The sequence below is a fragment of the Pleurodeles waltl genome, chromosome 3_1 (genome assembly GCF_031143425.1).
Source record: "Pleurodeles waltl isolate 20211129_DDA chromosome 3_1, aPleWal1.hap1.20221129, whole genome shotgun sequence".
NCBI lineage: Eukaryota > Metazoa > Chordata > Amphibia > Caudata > Salamandridae > Pleurodeles > Pleurodeles waltl.
In genome coordinates, this window is record NC_090440.1 from 552,310,038 (window position 1) to 552,332,722 (window position 22,685).

General features: G+C 44.2%; 1 protein-coding gene and 1 long non-coding RNA gene across 3 annotated transcripts in view; one reads left to right on the forward strand and one right to left on the reverse strand.

Annotated features, from left to right (window-relative positions):
- Window positions 1-17,329, reverse strand: part of ANP32A (acidic nuclear phosphoprotein 32 family member A) — a 97,802-nt gene extending 80,473 nt beyond the window's left edge. The window contains exons 1-2 of one of the 2 annotated variants that reach the window (XM_069222919.1): window positions 16,738-17,075; window positions 2,505-2,540 (exon numbers count right to left, since the gene is read on the reverse strand). In XM_069222919.1, coding sequence (XP_069079020.1) covers window positions 2,505-2,540; window positions 16,738-16,791 — 90 coding nt within the window. In that variant the 5' untranslated portion in view covers window positions 16,792-17,075. Of the gene's footprint in view, window positions 1-2,504; window positions 2,541-16,737 lie in introns of both variants that reach the window. The other variant, XM_069222917.1, reaches the window with a different exon arrangement.
- Window positions 17,153-19,746, forward strand: LOC138284301 (uncharacterized). The gene is made up of 2 exons (XR_011201374.1): window positions 17,153-17,290; window positions 17,622-19,746. It is a non-coding gene; the product is annotated as an uncharacterized lncRNA (long non-coding RNA).
- Window positions 19,747-22,685: the final 2,939 nt, after the last annotated feature.

Consider the following 22,685-nt stretch of genomic DNA (forward strand, 5'->3'; position numbering starts at 1 on the left):
TTCCTCTTTTGTCATTACTAAACACTGCAGGACGTTGCACAGGCACATGCTTCTTCTCAGGACTTAGATGAGTGGCTAGAGAAAACTGTGACCGGCAACTACATAGGAGTTTGCCTAGCTAGACAGTGGTAACAGGTCTGTTTGAAATGGTGGTGTTCAAGGACGTTGAGAAACAAGCCATTGTTTTGTCTTCACGTACCTTGGCATTCCGATACAGTGGATGAAGGGAGTGACTAGGTGAAAACATCAAGGAAAAAACGTTGGGGCCAAAATATTTAGAACCAAAATGTTGTGAAGGTTAGTGCATAGAGGTTAAGTGCAGATTTATTATTCTTGAATACACAGCTACATAATCTCAAGATTCTCTTATCATCAAGGTCTATAAACCAATGAAATTAAGTATAGGAAACATACACTTTACCTTCACAATATTTTGTTGCCGATATGTGGACTTAGCATACTCTTTCCTCCATATTCTGGTAGAAAACCGGTGGGAATCGTATAATTCATGATGCAGAGCTATTTTACCATAGTCTCGAAATACAAGGAGTGTGTGGTTTTCAAGTGTTTGTTTTTTTCATTATTAGACTGTTGGGTTGGGGAAATTGCTATGCCTCGTTTCTGGCGAGTAACATGATTTGGGAATTTGGGTTGCATGGTGGGTAACCCTGCCCGATTTCAGCGATTTCAGATCTCTTGAGGTTTAGAAGGAATGTCAGATGGCTGGGTCTATAACGTTAGTAACACCGCTAGTCCGCAGGATTAATACTTATAGTAAGAGACAAAGGGACCTTTCATTTCTTAAACGTAATGCCACAAGCACAGCGTTTTTTCCACTTAAACACGCTGAGAAATGCAAGACTGACCACGAGATTGAGGTGTACCTTGTACTCCTCCTCCTATTGTTCCTGCTCTAGAGGTATTCAAGTATAGTAGTTAAGGTGGTATCCCATTTAATGCAGCAGATGTGATAAAAGGTCTAGAGGGCAGGTTTGCAATGACGTGTGAACCTGGCCACGTGTGATGTGTGCCTACTGAATTTATATGCCTTTAGTGTCGAGGGCATGTCTTTTTTCCCCCTGAAACTGCTGGATATTGACCCGCCAAGGCTAAATACCACCATGATCTAGGCAAGACTTATCTTTTAAACAGGGTGATGTCTGATTTTGATGAAAACTCCTCCCCCGTGGAAGGACCCTACTCAAAGACTTACTAAACAACTGTAGGATCTTGTTCAACAAATATACATGGTTGACGTTTAAAGTGAGCAATACCTTCAAAAACATGTTGTTTTTACAATTTTATTTCCTGTCTCATAGCTTTTAATGTACATTCTTTAGGAGTTGGATGATGTATGTTCTGATGGTCAGAACACTGCCTGATCATTTTGCACTCAGCATATTACATACCTGGCTTAACAGCAGATCACTCATGCTGACTTCAAGACTTAGGACTGAAACTTATTGGAGACACATAGCTAAATTACTTTCACACCAATTTGGGTTCTGCATCGACGCCAGTGGCTTAGACAGCAATTAAAGTCGTGGTGAGATGAGCCTGTATTGTTAAGGTGAATGGGATGGTTCGATTTGGGAAGTCTTGGTGGTGGATAGCTTTCAAAAGAAGGCTGGACAGAGACGAGCGAGCAGGAGAAATGAATGGTCAGAAACACAGAAATAACTGCAGACAGCAATAGGCCCCAAAGAGAATTTTATCAAGGCAACTATGTTCTGTTCTTCATCTCAATTGAATCCTGCATTTCTATGTAGATGTCTCAGATGCTGGCTAGCTCCTTAACCCGAGCAAAGAGGTTCCTAAACCTGAGAATTTCAGGTTATATAGATCCCTGGTTCTGACCAACTTACATACAAAGATTCTTGGTAAAGCCATCTTGGGGAGATTGATGACAGTAGCTCCAATGTTGGTTTATCATAAAGAGGCCGACATCGAAAAGGCGTATGATGCTGTTAATTGGGTGTTTTTATTCCAGGTGCTGGAGAAATCTTACTGGCCCATATTTCAGGAGCTGGATTACACTATTATATTACAAACTAGAGCAAGGGTAAGAACTGGAACGGAGATATTGGAGGAGTGGAAATTAAGCAGCTGTCTCTGGCAAGGCTGACTTTTATTGATGTTCAGATGCACATGGGATTGAAGCCTACGGAAAAATGTGAGGGCAGATAGTTGACTGGGTCACTGAGAAGTATTATAATCCACATAATGCCACTATCCTGAAAACACTGACTGGGACTTTTGAGAAATATACCACAGAACTGAGCTGTTGAAGCCTAGAAAGTTAAATAGATTTGTGAGGTATTTTAGATATCTAAAATGATGAGCCTTAAATCATGAGAGCCTTCGTAATGGAATAAAATGCATTAAACAAAATACTTAAATGACCCTGAAACGGCTGTCCCACAAATGCTGAATATATTGAATGAACACAGAGTACTTTCAGGTCTCTACACAAACTTCTGTTTCTGCCTGGAGATATGGCTCACCTTAATACAGGAGGCTCGCAGGTCTGCGTTCAGAGTCTAAAAAATTAAATATGTGGGCATTAGGACTTCTCATTAATATAAAGATAATATAAAACTGAACACAAGTCGAATACTGGAATGAGAACATTGCTTAATCTAGAGCAATGGAGTGACTGATAAAAATGGAGATACCCCAGGAATTTTGAATTATATAAATATCTACTCGCCCAAAGGATAGTATGCTTCAGAAATATAATTGTCATCATTGGTACCAGGCAGCAAGATGACAAATTATGACAGTGTTCTCATTGTAACAGCCTTTTTGCTAATCTACAAATAAAGTATGGCAGTAGACAAGAAACTGTACCTTGAGGGCTGAAAGGACAAGCAAGTCTGTGCTCACCCACACACTTGCTTGTTTAAGGATATTTAGTAACTCCTCTCTAATCTCTTTCCACGTCTTTCAGAGTGAAAACTGTTTACCCAAGTTGCAATTCTTTCTATACAGGGAGTGCAGAATTATTAGGCAAGTTGTATTTTTGAGGATTAATTTTATTATTGAACAACAACCATGTTCTCAATGAACCCAAAAAACTCATTAATATCAAAGCTGAATATTTTTGGAAGTAGTTTTTAGTTTGTTTTTAGTTTTAGCTATGTTAGGGGGATATCTGTGTGTGCAGGTGACTATTACTGTGCATAATTATTAGGCAACTCAACAAAAAAAAATATATACCCATTTCAATTATTTATTATTACCAGTGAAACCAATATAACATCTCAACATTCACAAATATACATTTCTGACATTCAAAAACAAAAACAAAAAAATCAGTGACCAATATAGCCACCTTTCTTTGCAAGGACACTCAAAAGCCTGCCATCCATGGATTCTGTCAGTGTTTTGATCTGTTCACCATCAACATTGCGTGCAGCAGCAACCACAGCCTCCCAGACACTGTTCAGAGAGGTGTACTGTTTTCCCTCCTTGTAAATCTCACATTTGATGATGGACCACAGGTTTTCAATGGGGTTCAGATCAGGTGAACAAGGAGGCCATGTCATTAGATTTCCTTCTTTTATACCCTTTCTTGCCAGCCACGCTGTGGAGTACTTGGACGCGTGTGATGGAGCATTGTCCTGCATGAAAATCATGTTTTTCTTGAAGGATGCAGACTTCTGCCTGTACCACTGCTTGAAGAAGGTGTCTTCCAGGAACTGGCAGTAGGACTGGGAGTTGAGCTTGACTCCATCCTCAACCCGAAAAGGCCCCACAAGCTCATCTTTGATGATACCAGCCCAAACCAGTACTCCACCTCCACCTTGCTGGCGTCTGAGTCGGACTGGAGCTCTCTGCCCTTTACCAATCCAGCCACGGGCCCATCCATCTGGCCCATCAAGACTCACTCTCATTTCATCAGTCCATAAAACCTTAGAAAAATCAGTCTTGGGATATTTCTTGGCCCAGTCTTGACGTTTCAGCTTGTGTGTCTTGTTCAGTGGTGGTCGTCTTTCAGCCTTTCTTACATTGGCCATGTCTCTGAGTATTGCACACCTTGTGCTTTTGGGCACTCCAGTGATGTTGCAGCTCTGAAATATGGCCAAACTGGTGGCAAGTGGCATCGTGGCAGCTGCACGCTTGACTTTTCTCAGTTCATGGGCAGTTATTTTGCACCTTGGTTTTTCCACACGCTTCTTGCGACCCTGTTGACTATTTTGAATGAAACGCTTGATTGTTCGATGATCACGCTTCAGAAGCTTTGCAATTTTAAGAGTGCTGCATCCCTCTGCAAGATATCTCACTATTTTTGACTTTTCTGAGCCTGTCAAGTCCTTCTTTTGACCCATTTTGCCAAAGGAAAGGAAGTTGCCTAATAGTTATGCACACCTGATATAGGGTGTTGATGTCATTAGACCACACCCCTTCTCATTACAGAGATGCACATCACCTAATATGCTTAATTGGTAGTAGGCTTTCGAGCCTATACAGCTTGGAGTAAGACAACATGCATAAAGAGGATCATGTGGTCAAAATACTCATTTGCCTAATAATTCTGCACTCCCTGTATATGTTATTTTGAAAGCAAACTATCATCAATCTTGCTTTCGTGCTTCTGCATATAATCAGTGAGCTTTCTGGAAGCATTATAGGTAGTCTCAAATGGTTACATTTTGCAAGGATATATAGGTTTTTATTCTGGAATAAATTTCACTGATGCAAGCAAAGCTCACAGTTTACTGCATTTCCTTTAAGCGACTTTATTAATAGTAAAATATTTACTATTAATGATTTATACAAGTTCAAATACCTTATACTCAATGATTCAAATGCTGTCTTTAGTGCCAGACAATCCTCTTACAAACATCCATACTGTGGTACTGTAAAATGGCACAGCAAATGTTTGTGCTGCTGGGGGCTGGGCATAACGGTACAAAAATAACTATGAAAACTTGTTGTCATTGAACGCAAACAATATGCACTGCATGTCGAGTGATCGGAATTCCGTGCCTCTGTACTCTCTATGTGCCTTTATGTTTGTCAAGATGCTCTGTATCTGGTACCAAAGTCGAAACTCAGCAATATGGACATTATTTTTACCACCTTGATCTGAGCTGACTCCTGACCAAGGATGAAGATGAACAGAAAGGTTGAGCCTTTGGGATTTTTATTGCTAATACTCACAACTAAACACTGGTTTTGTGGTTAAATGATGCAACTATTGGAGCTTTTTGCTGGCTGGTTGGCATAGCAACATGGCTCAGAGGTATCTATTCATGACTTCGTGTTTATTGGCCGATGGGTTTCCAACCTCTTCCCCGAGGTCTTTGTATGGGATTGTGAATTGAAGAGAGTGATGAGAAGGGCCTCATTTTCAGTTGAGAATCTGGGACTTTAGTGTTTGCGAATGTTGAGGCAGGAAACTAGTGTATCTCACTGGATGGAGGTGGGAATATCAATCCATTGGCAATTTATGCAAAGGTGACGCCTTCTTTGTGTTTAAAGAAGTTATAAACCAGTTTGGCTTTCAGGAAGAGCAATTCCTAGTGCATTGTAGACTAGTGAAAACAGCTTGAACTACTTGGAAATAGTTTACCAGAAGGCTGCCAAACTGCTACTTCGTTAGAAATGGATAGAAGCTGGCCCATTCTTAGCAAAACTGTATTTTTCACCGAGTAGGAACAATCCCCTTACAACCTTGGCAATTCGGGCCAATTGAAAGACAGATTATGGCCCCCAACTGAGAGAGAGAGAGAGGCTCACAGGCCACCATCTTTGAAAGGCTTTTGATATTAAGCGTCCACAGATGGCCACTGATTTTGACAATTACATAACTACAGACAAAGCCATTATCAGTGGATGGCGAAGATGTGAGGGGGTGGGTGGATTGGGAGTCCCAAGAAAATAGGACGGTGGAATCAAAGGAGGTTATGGGAGGAGTGGGAAGAAATCAAGTGGGGAGAGATGGCAGCAGGAAGAGAGGTCATGAAGAAGAAGAGAATGCAGTGATAGGCAGAGAATTAGGGAGAGCAGAAGATAAAAATAGCACCCCATGCATCGGAATGCAAGGACTCAGTAGGGGACAGAAGGGCTGAGGCAAGAGCCAATCTAGTAGCTGACATTTATGGTCTCAAAACAAGGGCTGCCGTACCAAGAACGTAAAAAGACTATGGTTTGAAGCACACTAAATTTGTAATACTTGAGACAATAGATCTGTCATAGACAAAGAGCAAAAAAAGCAATCTGAAGGCAACACTTAAAAAGGTGTTTAGCAATGCAAGATTTCAAGTCACGCAATTTATGTTTTACATCAAGATTATCTCTCTTCCTGAAGTAATGTACAGAATGTGTCCACCTCACACTAACAGCTTCTCAAGCTATCAAGCTGAAGGTGTCAATTCCCAACACTTGATTTGATCATGCATGGCTATGACAACATGTATGATTAGTTAAAATCTGTTGTGACTGTTTGAATACTACCTTAATTAAACAATGTGTTCTTGGTCTACACCAGACACCTAACGTTGGTACCATGTTATAGATTCTAAGCCATATTTTCACAGATAGACTTGTAGTTATATAATGGCTACAAACTATTCCTATTCCAAGACATTTCTAATTCTTAATTAAAGAAAACAGAAATAACAGCAATGGTTAAAAAGCGTAGAGGATTTTACTCAAACTCTTAACCAAATATCACATCCAGATACTTCTCATATCCCAAAACCATGAGCAAATAACTTTCTTTTGCTTGACTTGTGGTCCCGGAGCCTTCATCAGAAAGGCCCTGTGAGGCCGTGATGGAGGGATAAGGTTCCCCCCTCCGCCAGTCTACGAGTATCTTGTGAGGAGCAAAGGTTGGGCCTCCTCTGGGACATTGGGGCCCCTAGAAGGTTGCCAGACAGGTAGAGGGGGCGCAGTGGGGACATAGCTCGTTTGGAGGCAGTGGATCTAGTTTCTATGACTCAAGCCGACTGCCACAGATTACAGCTAAGCCAACAAGATCTTAGAGCTCTGGTACAGAACCTGGCGCATAAACACGCCTGAGCAACGCAGCATAGATTGTATGATGTTGGGGGTTGGAGGCTAGTAAATTTTGGCCTGGCTAGAGCGTAGGGATAGCGAGCTCTCGTGTGCTATGTGTTACCTCAGGGGAGTATCACAGACGTAGACTGCTGCCACAGCCGACATGTTTGTAACATATTATGAGGCCTATATGCCTTTAAAACGAGAATGACTTAGGAGAATTGTGCAGACTTTCTAAAGCATCAGCTCACTGGGGAAGAGAGAGAGGCTCTTCATGCAGACCTCACTGAAGAGGAACTGGTTGCGGCCCTACAGGGACTGTAATCGGGCAAGGCTCCCTGACCCAACGGACTACCGCTAGAAATATATAAGGGATTGGACTGTATAATAGTAAAACTAATGTTGGGCATGTTGAACGAATCCTAGGACACAGACAGCCTGTCAGAAGTTCAAAGGACCGCAACTAGTTCTGCACAACGAGGGCAGGCCACCAAGGAGTGTAGCTCCAGTCGGCTGATCTCTTTACTTAATATGAAGGTCAAAGTATTGTCCAAGGCTCTGACCAAAGACTAAGAACTACAATCTACAATACTTTTCAGAGTGTTTGCTTCTTCAAGAAAATACAGTAGGTTTGTTCATAGCCGCAACATTGACAATCACCACTGTAATCATGCATTAGTAAAAAATTAAGCAAAAAGCCTTTGATTAGCAAGAGTGAAAATTATGTTTGTTGAAACTGCAGGTCATGATATGAACACATGGACAAATAATACTCTGCCAAACCAAGAAAGGAATGAATCTGTGACGGAGCATCTTCAATAGTCCTTAAAAATATGAGTTTGAGGGAAAATAATCTCTGTCTAGCCAGTGTCCCAAGTAATCTACACCACCCATGCCCATTTCACATTGTGTTTTTTAATATTGGCAGACTACTTTAAATTTAAAATATCTAACACCTTAGTTAAGGCTGAGCCGTGTTCTTCCTTATTAGCCACTAATACCATGACGTGAGCCTGGAAATACGTTACATTCGGAACACCCTTCAGTAATTGATGCACAGCCCTTTGGAAAATTGCAGATGCAGAGAGAAACCGAAAGACACTTATCTCTGCGATCCCTCAAAAGGACTGGACTCAGGACGGAGGAAAATATGGTGACAGGCTGACAAGTCTAAAGCAGAGAAAATCAGAGCTCTCATGATCATTTTCAGCATTCCATTGTTAGGCAATTTGTGCCTGTCCACCTAGATATCAGCTTTGAGGATGTGCAGGTCACATTTTGACCAGGAAACTTTTATGATTGCAAGAAGACAGAAACTGCCTCAATGCTCTCACAAAATTCTCAAACTGATTCTCCTGACAATTGCCTCAGTCACATGAATTCAAACATCTCCACTACCCCATTTTATTTCACTCCACAGTGTTTATAAAGTCTACACCACAGTGCAATGTCAAGGCTCGCTACCCACACCAGCTCACAAGGAGGTGCCACTGAGACATGCAGCCAACAGTTAAAGAGAAGCTTGATGTTCAGGGTGGAGCTTGTAGAAATAGCTTCCTAACTGGCTTGGGGAATATGGCAACTGTAGGAAGCTGGCCTGGTGTGTGGTGGGTACCTAAAGGTACTTACACCTTATACCAGGTCCAGGTTTCCCCTCTTAGTGAAGTGTAGGCAGTGTCTAGAAGCCAAGCTATTTAGAGGTAGCTGTGGATGAGCAGCCAAGGCTTATCTAGGAGACATGCAAAGCTCATGCAATACCATTATAGTCACACAGCACATACACACATGAAAGAAAACACCCAGTTGTACAAAAATAAAGGTACTTTATTTTTGGCACAAATCACCACAATATATTAGACAGGTGACCCACCCTTAGGAGGTAAGTAAAACAATAAATATATACCCTAGTTTATCAGAAATAGGAATAGAAAAGGTTAGAAACCAGTGCAAAAAGTAATAACCAATAGTGACCCTGGGGGGAGCACAAACAATATACCAAAAACATGGAATGCGAACAAGGTAACCCCACGTAGGTAAGTAAAATGTGTAGAGGGGAGCTAGGAGTACTAGAAAACCACAAAGCTAAGTAACACAGCACCCCCCAGCGACCAGGAATGCAGGAGTAAAACACTGGATTTTCCCCAAACCACCCAAAGGAGGAAAACAAGGAAAAGACAAAACTGCAAGAAAACCAGCAGTGGATTCCTTAAGGAAGGAGACCTGTAGAGAGAGGAGACCAAGTCCAAGAGTCACAGTGGAGTCCAGGGGGAGTAGGAGATACTACCCACCCGGCTGTGGATGCAGGAGTTGGTCGACGGTGAAGAAGAACGGGTCAGCCCTGCAGCCCAGGAGCCAGAGAAGAGTTCCAGATGGATGCAGGAGATGCCCCTCTCCAGAAGGAAGGTTACAGGCTAGTGTTGGTGCAAGATTCCAACCAACAAGCCTTGGCAAAGGTAAATTTGCGGTTCAAGGCAAAGAGGTGCTGCCAGGGACCAGCAAGGCCCAAGAGGACTCAACCGGGCGGGGGAGTCACAGGGGACCCTCTGCATAGCAGAGAGTCCACAGCAGCGGAGGCAGCACCCAAGGAGCCCCACAGGATGGGACACAGAAGGTGAAAGAAGGAGCCCACGCAGCACTACAAAAGAGGATCCCATGCCACAGGAGAAACATGCAGGAGGTTGGGATTTGTAGAAAGGAGTGATGGAGACTGGAGCTGGAGCTGCACGTCGCCTGAAGATCCCTTGGAGACACAAACAAGCCTAGGCAGCTGCAAGAGACGCGGTGCACAGGGTGCTGTCCTGCATGGGAAAGCAAAGGCTTACCTCCACCAAGGTTGGACAGCTGGCAGAGAGGACCAAGAGGACTACTCCAGACTACCACCTGTGATGCAGGATCCACGCAGATCAGCTGGAGAGGGGATCCACGCAGCCGATCGTCGCTTGTTGTAGGTGCCTGCGGTTGCAGGGGAGTGACTCCTTCACTTCCAGGGAGATTCCTTCTTCTTCTTCTTCAGGCTTCAGAGTTGCAGTCTTCTGAGGATTAACAGCGAGGGAACTGTTGCAAAGCTGGCAGGAACTCTGGATACAATGCTGCAGAAGAGTCTTCCTCGTGGATCTGCAGCTTGTTGGTTCCTGCAGGGTCCAGTTACAGTTCTGGGTACCAGAAGTCGAAGTAAAGGTTGCAGAGGAGTCCTGCTGGAATCTTGCAAGCCGAATCTGAGGACCCACCCCGGTGGAAGACCCTAAATAGCCCTGAAAGGGGGACTTGTCACCTAATCAGGTAGGCACCTATCAGGAGGGGGCTCTGACATCACCTGCCTGGCCACTGAGATGCTCCCATAGTTCCCCGCCAACCTTAGAAACAAGATGGCAGAACCCAGGGACCCTTTGGAGGAGCTCCGAGGGCCACCCCTGGGGAAGTGATGGACAGAGGAGTGGTCGCTCCCCTTTCCATTGTCCAGTTTCGCGCCAGAGTAGAGACTTGTGGTCCCTGAACCGGTGTGGACTGGTTTATGCATGGAGGGCACCACATGTGCCCGTCAAAGCAAACCTGTGGCTTAGGGAGGCTACCACTCCCAAGCCAGTCACACCTATTTCCAAAGGGAGAGGGTGTTACCTCCCTCTCCTAAAGGAAATCCTTTGTTCTGCCTTCCTGGGCTTGATCAGATCAATCAGCAGGAGGGCAGAAACCTGTCTGGGGGCGGCAGCATCGTAGCAATGCTTCGGGGTCCTCTAAGGTGCCCCTAGAGTGCATGGAATCACACTTCCAATACTTGAAACGGTATTGGGGTATGATTCCAACATGTTTGATACCAAACATGCCCAGGTTCTGAGTTACCATTATGTAGCTGGACATAGGTAGTGACCTATGTCCAGTACATGTGTAAAATGACATCAATGCACTCACAAAGTCCAGTAAAATGGATCTGGAGTTTGTGGGGGCAGCTCTGCTAGTGCAGGGGTGCCCTCACACACAGGTACCTGCACCCTGACCTCTGAGCTGAGAGGGCGTACGCTAGGGGTGGCTTATAGTGACTTGGTGTGAAAACAGGAGCATGCACCCATTTCACGCAGGCCTGCAGGACCCTTTGCATGGGCTCCTTATGGATGGCAGAATAACTGCTGCAGGCCATAGGGATCCCCTGGAATCCCAATGCCCTAGGTACCAAATACTAGAGACTTACATGTGGGGACCAGTATGCCAATTATGGGAAGAAAAAGGTTCAATTTAGAGGAGAGAGCACTACTACTGGGGTCCTGGTTAACAAGAATCCAGTAGACACAGTCAAACTTACTGACAACAGGCAGAAAAATGGGGGTAACCATGCCAAGAAATACGGCACTTTCCTACAGCAATGCAGCCCAAATCAGGCACACACTTTTATTGTGGCAAAATACAAGGGCTTGCCATACATAACAAGCATTGGCAGAGTAAATAGATTGGACCTATACAGGAGCTATGTGCTTGGCAATGTGTTTTTGCCATGTTGCACACCAGTGTGGCTGCCGTTCAGCACATCTAAAAGTTAGTGGCGTGGGGTGTCAGAGGAGTGGGGGGTGGGTAGTTTTGTAGAGTGAATTTGCTGGATTAGAGTGGCATAGGGTGGAGTAGTTTTGAATAGAGGGGAGTAGAGTTCAGTGGTAGAGAGCATCGTAGGGCTCAGTGTCCTAAAGCAGAGTACTGTAGGGGAGTGGGGTGTAAAATGGTGGAGTGGATTGACAGTCTGGTGGATTGGATTGGAGTAGAGTGGGGTAGATTAGGTGGAACAGGTTGGACTGTAATGGGTGGACTGTATGGGGTGGATTGGAGTGGGGTAAACTAGATTGGACAAACTGAAATGGAGTGATAGGACCGGATTAAATAGGACTGGAGTAGGATGGATTAGACTGAAGTGGTGTGAACTGGACTGAAGTGGGGTGGCCTGGACAAACTGGATTGGAGTGGGGTAGACTGGACTGAGGTGGGGTGAAGTGGAGCTGGGTGGATTTTTGGACTTGGGCAGACTGGATTTGAGTGGACTAAGGTGGTTTGGAGTGCTGTGAACTGGATTGCAGTGGGGTGGATTAAGGTGAACTGGACTGGACTGGGGCAGTTATCTTTGGATTGGAGTGGAGCAAACTGTTTTCAATTGGAGTGGGGCAAATTGTTGGGGATTGGAGTGCGGCAGATTGTTTTGGATTGGAGTGAGACTGATTGTTTTGGACTGGAGTAGGACAGATTTGAGTGGGGTGGCTTGGAGCGTAGTCGATTGGGGTGAGTGGTTTTGAGTGGGGTGGATTGGACTGGTCTGTGGTTCATTCGACTGAGCAGAGTGGATTGGTGTGGGGTGGACTGCACGATTACGTGTTAGAGTATAATTTCAGAAATTGCACATAAGTACGAAATAATCTTTGAAACAAAGGAGCCAACTTTTGAGAACTGCACCCAGGAGCAAAAAAACACAAAAACAAAACATGAGTGCAAAGTGAGAAAAGAAGACTTGGCAAACGAGAAGAAAAGAGCTATTTATAGAAAATAAAACTCCACAATTTTGTTTGTCCTGCTGGGCACATTTTTGCCAGCCGCAAGCCTTCTGTTTGGAAGGCCCTAGGCATTCAAAAGAAGTGTCTCAATCACTTCAGGATTAGCAGACGGGCACCAATTAAGTTGAATTAATCAGTGCTTGGTCCCTGCACCACAGACAGGAATGGAAATTATGCTTGGTCTGCAGTGACGAATTGTGAGCTTTTTAAGAAGAGTGCCACACAAGCCGACAAATGGTAAACCACTGGTGGGCTTGAAGCCATTTTTAGTTATCAAGAATCTCGCCAGCACATGCTCTTGCAAGCTTGGCCCTAAGAATCAACTCTCCATGATAATAGAGAAAAGTGTTGCTCTCCTGACAGTGGTTGAGTCTGTTGCTTTCCCAATGGAGAAGTGGTTGCAGGCTGGTCATGGGAGCCAATGTCACCACTGCAGCTCAGAGATCATCATCTTGCGGAAGAAGAAGAGCTTTATTAAGTACATCAGTAAGGGATGGGGAAGGGGAAGGGGGGGGGGGGAGGGCTCCCAGCCAACCGATCAGAACCCCCACATATCAGGCTTCCATTTAGATTGTTCATGTCAGGTGATTGGCCCTCCCCGGTAGAGGGTTCAACTCCAAGTTATAACAATGCTAGAAGCAGGATGCCACACATAAAAACCCAGGGCTTGCCCTGGGTCTCAGACACAGTAGTTATTAACACTGAAACAGGTCCCTATCGAGCCTTATGTTCATGTCCTTAAGTGGCAAATAACTGACTGATTTTTTGAAGAAAGTAAACGTTGTCAATCCACACCAGTGATCTTACGTTTTACTTAATATTTCATGCCTTAAGAGTGTTAGCTATTATCAGGATCCTCTTTTTCTGTATGTTTGCATATTACTCTTGTATAATGCGTACTTTGACCTGAGCCATCTCTAGGTGTTTAAGGAGCAGCGATTGAGCGCTCTGAAGCGAAGGAAGACAGTACGAGTTTCTCACAGTGTTCATCTGTGGGTCCTTTACAGAGTACACAGGGCAATGGCCATGTTTTCTAGCTGTAACTGTGATTCTAAGCAAGTGTGTGTGAAGTCATCAAAATATCGATATTGAGTGGGTGCGTTTTTTGGGAGTGGTGAAGTGAATGCAATGAAGTGCATTGAGGAGTGTGTGAAGAGGGTGTAGGAAAAGAAATATGAAGTGTAGTAAAGGCAGATGGGCGAGACGTTGAGAGAAAAGGGACGTGCACGTGTAACAGAGTGAACATAATGGGAGTGAAGACCACTCCCCCTTCCACAGCACTCCGTTATTTTTCATTCAGTTTGACAAAATGTCATGGTGTACAGCAAAATCATTGTCGTTACTCGGTTATCTTAAACTTTCACAAAGCCAATTGCCCTAGATGATTTTAGGCGTATATCAGTTGCTTTGTTATGTACAAGGACGAAAAACAGAACGCTTTCAGAGGAACTAAAATACCGGTAGGTTGGCACACTATGGAAATCTCGGAAATTGAGTTTACTTGTTTAAGCCACGCCGTTATTTACATGGGCCATGTAGCTTTTAGAGACCCACACTTTTTGAATCCCACTTAAAGTCGGGCATATGCCTTCTTTTTCACCGCCGTTCTGCCTACAGCTTTATATCTCGTCGGTAATACAGCCTTGTACAGGCTAAATCTCGGAAAGAATTTGGACAAGGGCTGACAGAAAAGGGAATACATTAATTTCAACACTAAACATTATCATAACATCAGTGCACATAACCTCTCCTGAAACTTAGTTCCTACATTATGTCGCTCAGCCCCCAAGGTGAGAAAAAGTTTTTGCGTCTGCAGCACATTCTGTAATAACGTTAAGTGCCCCCCCTCCCAATTACCAAAAAGCGAGTGACTTCGTCTGATAAGCAAAGACACAGTTCATAATAGCTCGGTGTTGATGATAAAAGACACGAATACACTAATGTATCCATCTACGTATTCGGATACGTGTCCAATACAGAGCATTAAATATACCGTGTTGTAGCGCATGCTGTATATGGTCAACAAAACTAGGAACAGAAAAAGAAGAGTAAAATATTGCCAAAATATGTCTTGTCGATGGGCCCCATGAAGGAGCAGTAAGATGTTCTGTATTTTGGGTGAAATATACGCATCGTCACTGCCGTGACCACAAAGTTTCATAACCAAACCATCATAATAAAAGCACGTCTGTCAAAAGAACTGTAAAGAGAGGTTGCTGCCCCAGCTCTCGCACAGAAACGTACTACGGAGTTTGGTAAACGCTTTTAGTTTCCTTTAACAAACAGCAGGCATTAAAGGGGAAACAGCCAACTTATCACATCTCAAAGGCTGGAAATTGTTTGAGATATGTTTCAATTTCGCCAAATACGGCAGCCGTTCTGGCCTTGGCACATTAACACTGAAGTTATTCATCAGTCGGTCAGAAAGCATCCTTATTTCTGTCAGCGTTGCTACTCCGGCTAGTTACCCGAAAGAAAAAACATGTCTGTCCAAGGGCAAATAGGTCTGTATGATTGAAAAGCACAAAGGGTGGAGTCCAGTTGCAGAGAACGGAATAAAGCTGACGTTCGTCTACCAGTGGATCTCTCGCCCTCTGTCGGGGACTTGGAGGGGGACCGAGTTAGGTGTTCCGCTCCGATCATGAGATCAACATTTTCTGCTTGAGCGCTGTATATTCCTGACCGCAGGTCACGGGCACCGCTCCGTTGTTCAGGGTGGTTAGTCTATTGTCTTCACCGCTTCGCGGAGACATAGTCTGAACGACGCCAACAGTATGAAGGACCAATTTTAATCAACATTCTTACACCAGATCCATCATATAGCCCAACGCCCCCAGTGTATTATTTCTGGGTTTGCAAACCACTCTTACAGCATGCTCCGACCCCTCAGGAAGGCCACTATCGCAATGCGATCACGAGGAGGGCTCTAGTTTGGCTCGAAGGGGCTTCGGACAGTGTCCTTTACCACTACAAATGGGTATGTACTGCCCCGGGCTCTAAAGCTTCTAAAAGAGGCGCCGCTTGCGTGTTCCTCCTGCCGAGCTCGGCTCTCATAGGCGGGGGGCGGGGGCAAGGGCAGAGCCGAGCACAACAGCTAGATCAACAAAATGGCAGAAGCGGGAGCTGGTCGCAGTCATGTTCCGGAGTCAGGCGCGTCCCCCACGGACACAATGAGCCTTTTGGTAACGTAAATTGCCTGAGAAGACCCGAACCCCGGTCCTGTTTTCGGCTCGTTCGCCTTGACGTTTCTGTTTACCAGCCAACACCGAGTAGAAAATGGCGGCCCCTTTTGGGTGAGGTCGGCAGCCGTAACACACCAGGCTTTCCTAGATTCCCATCACCCAGTCCGGCAGGCGGAGGGACACAGACGGCGAGACTCGGCCGGAGCGCCGCTTCTTATACACTATCTCCTCGGAACATTTTAAGAAATCGACTACTGCCACCGGCCCGTAGACAGGTACCACCCCTTATTCACAGGGTGTCCGCACAGGCCAGCCAGTATTAACCTGCTGTACCGAGCGAGACCTCCTGCCAACGGGGCCAGATAACAACCACCCTCCTCGCGATGACTTCATCGCCTTCGGACCCGCACTCGTCCTCCGAGGGCGCGCGGGAGCCGGGCACACCTGCGCACAAGCGGCCGCAGCTGCGCGAATTCTGCGTAAAACCAAAACACTCCGGCGGAGCGTGCGGCAGCGGTCAGTGAAGGTTTTTGAGTGGTCGAAATACCGCCCGAACGGGTACAGTGACAGAAGAACCTGACAGAACGTAATAGATCTTCGCGGCCGGTGCGCAGACACTGCGCGCAGCGGTACTCCTGACCCCACTAACGCCGCTCAAAAAGTTTTCATCGCCTTTAGTTTATTGCATATTGAAATTGGCTGCGTTCCGCACCTTAGAAGTGACGGGTTTACTCCGCTCCCAGGTGCGCCCTTCCCCGCGCACATACCAGCGCATTTAAAGAAATGGCTCGCATCTCACTCCGCGCTACAAACTTAAACATGGCTCCTAGTCCAAGGTAGTTGTACCTCTAGGCTAAAGGTTCCAGACGGCTGCGAACGTCCCGCGATTGCGGGACCATGCCCGCTTCTCTCCCTCACGCCCCCCTTTCACCATTGCGGGGTAGTTCACACCAGGGATCACGCAGGGTCGCAGAGCACGGGTTTCCCACTCCTACAAAACACCTTACCCCGTGAAGATCGCTTACCTCGGGCGGCGTCCTGTTCCTGAGCTCCAGGTGGATCCTCTTCTTCATGTCCATCCTCCACCGGCCGATCCGATAATCGATAATCACGAAAGCAGACTCTGGGATCAGCTGGATCCACCCGCGCCTGCACAACACTAACCTGATCACCAGTGGGCGGAGCCTACTTCGGACTGATAGCCCAGTCCACCAACCACGGGTTGAATGTGGATCCCCAAGTCTGGGACCGACCAATGACGGGCCGCAGAGGATGGCTGACTGGGGGTGCAGCGCAAGCTTTCCATATAACGCGGCGGCGCCAAGAAAGCGGCTCGAGTATTCGGAACGGTCCAGAGGGTGGTGTTAGGTAAACGACGCGACACCAACCCAGTCACTGGGTCCTGTAGCCGTGATCTGCCGGTCTCCTCAATATGAGGGATCTGCTTGTCAGGGAGTTACCACCCCTGCAGGATCTGTGTCTCCTCCCACGTGATGTTGGATCTGCTTACATAGATCTTCTCCGACCGGTGGGTAGTCTGCAGCCAGGTTAAAAATTATTGATTTCAGCCTGGAATAGGTATGTGTTACCAAGCGATTACCTTTACCCGCAATCGTGCTTCTGATAGAACATCCGCGCTTGGGCGTTTTTTGATATAGATTTGGGGCAGGGGCGTATTTCAGATTTTTAAAGGACCAACAGCTAATACATGGAATTTATCGTATGTCAAATCCTAAACGTTCCCTTTTTTTCTGCTCCTGTTTACTTGAATAATAATTTAGGAAGAGTTTAGTTAGCGTTAACATACTCTCGAAGTACTTTTTTATTATGTATTTGATTTGTTATGTGTAGATCCGAAAGGGTGTAGAATATATTATTGCACTAATTTTGCCCCTTTTTACCTCCCTAGACAAAACAGCGCTTACGTCGATGAAAAATGCGACCAGGAGACCTGCTAATAAATGGCACCCTTTTACCCCGTCCGTGCACGGCATCTGCCACAACAAGGCCCCTGACTGATCGTGTGCATAGTGAAGGCATACTTCAGTAAATCAAGGGATTCGAGAGTTTATCGGGTCTCGAACCACTCACTCCGAAAATTACCTTTCTCCCAGTATCTTAACTGCGTGGATCCACCCAACCACTTCAGCGACCTTGTCTTATAAGATAAAACTGTCCATAGGAGGAACTGAGTCAGCATGCTTCAAATTAATATTAAAACAGTTGTTAAGAGGACCAGCAAGCTGTTGCGATCCCCCATGTGGAGTTCCGGACTTAAACGAGAGCAAGGCATTCTGGAAGTCTGGAAGTCCCAGAATAGAAATAAGCTGTTCTCTGAGGAGACACGGACTGGATTCTTAGACCAAGGACTAGACAGGACAGCAGTATGCTGAATCAAGGCAACAGAGGGCAGATTCTCCAGTGTCATGGGGGGGGGGAGGGGGGGGGCGTTGCTGCACTGACTCCAGCAGGCCAGACTGTCGGTAATGTAGAGTGAATCTCAGACCTCTGAGATTCCATTGCACTGACTGCACAAGGCGCAGCTTAAAGTCCTCTACAACAGATCGCCTTCCCTTACATTCAACAACCATAAAAAAGAATACAATGTGAGCTATAAGAATACATAGGATGTAAGCAGAAAAATCATTAACAACAAATTATACAACTTTTTTCACAAAGCAATGAGCAGCAAGCCCAATCATGCCACACCTCCCCCACATAAGTGCCAAATGTCTTTCAAATCATTGTATTATGTGCACATTACCAAAAAGCCCCCGCTGCTCCCAGGTGCGCCCTGATGGAGTCCAACTGCCCAATCCTTATAATTGATGGTGCACCAATATGATATAACTGCTTTTGATTTCAAGTCCAAAGTGTACATTCATCAGTCCTTTATCATTTTCATAAATGGTACATAAAGTACAGCCAACTCGTTTCGTTTACTTCCCGTGAACTTCGTCAGGGCTGCAATAAAAACATAAGATATAATACATCTAATACCACAATCACCATCTAACACATATATACACGTGGTAACGCATCCCTTTTTGACTAATTTACTCACTCTGGGACTCGTTTTAGGCCAATTAATCTTTTGACCCTGATTGAAGACACCTTAGGACGAGATAACTAATCAGCATGTCAATAACGTCATCAATATTTACCATAATAAGACAATTCAGATTAATCAATGGCATTAATAAAACTCAGAAACCACCATGATTTTGCAGTTATGAATAACCACACCAGTTTAGTACTATTATATGAAGTTTATTCCGTATTGATTACAATTCTACTAGTACGTTTATTAGTCTCAAAACCAAGAAACACATTAGCATAGTCACAATATGGCAACTCTGATAAGATTTCATCAAGGCAAGAATCACGAATATTAGAATATAGCACAGTGTCAATATAGGTTATCCTTAGCAGAGTATCATTATCACGTTATTCAACAAAGCATAGATACAGTCATTCGTCTATTTGCGTCTGTTTAGTGTATCCCTCATCTAACCTCGAATTAGCATTGGCATGTTGGGCTTCATGCAAAACAATTTAGCAACACCAATTTAGAAAAACATCTAACTAGGGTCTCTGTCAAAAGAAGCAGTTGGTACCTAGAAAGGAAAAGCAAACAGACAATTAACAATTTCATTGTCATATATTGGGTCAGCATACAGGTTCGGTCTTCGTCCTCAGGACATCAGCCATCAGGAATTCAGCAGCTGGGTAAAGGGCACTTCCCTCATAAGGAGGTAAAGTGTAAACGGGCAATATAAGGGCAAGGATGGTTTGAAGAACCAAACAGCAAAGTCTCTGTGCAGAGTCACAGACTGTCTGGGTCATAGCAAAACGCAACAGCATCTCCCTCTCCTCTATCTCCTAGTCTCCTATTCTGATTTACTTCCCTGTGTCAAGGGTTTTTATCCCTTTTCTGTTGTACAATCCCCTAAATTTTAATTGGTTGGGGTCAGCACCCTACTATCTCCCTCCAATAGGGTTTCAATTACTTCATTAAATTTGTCACCCCATAACAGTTCTTGCGTAGTTTATTGGTCCTTATGATTGACGTCTTCAGTAGAATGTCCGGTATGATTTCATACTCTCGTGGTCCTCTTCGCATCTTCAGTCAGTGGTTCCATTGTCTGTACCGGTTCAGGTTACCTTGTACCTGCAAGTAGTCTACACTGTTGCATTCAGCAAGAATGTTTCACTAAGCAAGTCGAATTTCAAGAGAATGGATCTATTACAGTTACATTCATCTTCTAGCTTTGGAAAAATACGAGTTCATGTCCTTCAGCAAGTCAGCACACTGCACGTTAGAAAAACACATTTAATATGAAACCAGGCAGCTAGACCTCGACTCGTGCTAACTAAGGCCTAATGATTAACATATAACCTTTTATTATTAGTGCAAAATCATACTCTAACATAACATTCCATCATTATTAATCAGTTTCATTAGTCATTGTATATATTGACGGCCACTCCCCGTGGGCACATTTCAAGCGCACGTTTAGCAAAATACATTAATACATTTTCTATGCAGCATTATTACGCATTAGTTCATAAACATTTTATATTACTTTCTAAGTATATAAGCTGCACTCTCTCACACGTTTACACAATTGCATACTAGGGATGGAAAAAACATACAAAAACACATTTGACAATATGTATACAAAATGTACAACGGAATAAAAACCTAGTGAATATAATATATTTATTATCCAAATGCATATGCAAATCAGGCACTGACATTCCATGTAGTCTTGATCTCTTAGGTTTCAGACATTCCATATTTATATACTAAATGGCACATTAGTTTTTGTTCTTACTCTTCTTTTGTCTCTACTCAAGGGCAGTAATCTAAACTTTATTTTTTATTTTTTTATATATATTTTCATTCGGTTAATTAAGTTATATGCTCACAAAATTGAACTATTTTTTTACAATAAGATCAGTCACATCCTCCCCATTTTTTACTAGGTCCCATAATTCCATATGTGATACTTACCTTAAATTATTCCAAAATACCAGACATCAATTTCTTTTTTCTCCTATATCCACTTGATTATCAATCTTCAAAGGTAATCATGTATAATAGCTTTATGTGAAGAATAAAGTTTTTTTTTTTTTGCAGTTTCCCATATCTAAGTGCCACCCCACCATTCATCCATTCCAATGGACACCTAAAATGTAAGCACAAAAATCTATGTAAACCGCCATTTCCCACATCCACTACACATCACAAAGTGACTGTTTTTGTTTGTATTTTCCGAGGGGGGGGGGGGGGGGAAACCATCCTGCTGTGACCCAAAGTAATGCTGTCACTCAGCCCCATTTCGTTACCCATTTCGTTGACCTCGTTGTCCTACATGGTGCACCAACATGTCGATTGTGAAGCATTCTACGCTCCACCTTCAGCGTATAAATATTAATACTGCGTCGGCCTTATCACGTAGCACCAATAGTATGTTGATTTACGCTCCCCTCGTCTTAAGGAGATCTACATCTTTCTATTGGTCATATTTTCTACCATATCCCACCAAACCCATTTTTAAATACGTCTTATTAGCCCCTTAATACTGCCTTGGATGACACTGACAGTCAGCTGTGAGGCGCTTCACCTTCCAATTGAAGTCTCATGCAACCTGAGAAGCATTCACCGCTTCGTTTTCTGATATCAGCATTGTGCCGGGCTCCCCATGGGGCTGGTGGTATGTCTATATACATCCTCCTCAACACCACAGCACTACACTTATAGTCCCTTTATGTATATCCCACAAGATCGATAAAGTATAAACCTCTTGGGGCACACACTGTAAAGTCTCCCTAATAGTCAACGTGAACCCCGTCATCCTCCGATCTTACAGAGATACGCGTCCTTATTGACAGCACCACGACCATAGCTTGCATGTGTTCCAAAAAGCAGTGAGCTAAAAGAGGTAATCGCGCTCACCTGCCCCCCACCTTTTTAATTTTTTTTTATAAAGCTCTACTTGAGGATACAAACAAATCTATCTTTTCCATAAAAATATATCATTGCAATACGTATATAACTGTATACAATCAACAACATAAGATGTAAGAAACATAAACTAATATAGTACTGTTGGACCTTGACCTTTTTTTGCAGGGTTATCCCCAAACGTTTTGCCGTTGTCCTATTTTTTATGACCTGTTTTTTTTGGCTTTAGGACTCTGGGCACTTTACCACTGCTAACGAGTGTTCCCTGAATAAAATTGGTGATTGGTTTATCTATGATTGGCGTACTTGAATTACTAGTAAGTCCCTAGTAAAATGCACTATGTGTGCCCAGGGCGTGTTAATCAAATGCTACTAGTGAGCCTGCAGCACTGATAGGGCCACCCACACAAGTAGCCCTGTAAACATGTCCTATACCTGCCACTGCAGTGTCTGTGTGTGCAGTTTTAAACTGCCATTTTGACCTGTTATGTATGTCCACTTGCCAGGCTCAAACCTTCCCTTTTACTACATGATAGCCAGCCCCATGGACAGGGTGCAGTGTATTTAAAAGTTAGAACATGTACTGATCCGTTTTACATGTGGTATTTCACTATGAGCACTAAACTTGTTTTTCACTATTGCAACAATCTCTCCCATGGTGTAACATGTGAATTAACTTGAAATATCTTTTAAGTGTAGTTTCCCATTGGGATCAGCTAGGGATGTGGAGTTTGGTGTCTCTGAACTCACAGTTTAAAATACATCCTTTGGAGAAGTTGTTTTTTGAATTGTGAGCTTGAAAATCCCACTTTTAATAAGTGGGCATTTTCTTAACTATTCTGTGCCTGTCTGTGGAATGCACGTCTGGGTCAGTTGGGCTGTTTGTGAATTCACTCTAGGCAGTCACACAAAGGGAGCTAAGGTGTACCCTGCATATCCTGATGGCCCATCACCAGGCTGATGGGTCTTCCTGAGCTAGAGTAGTGGGAGGAGCTAACACAC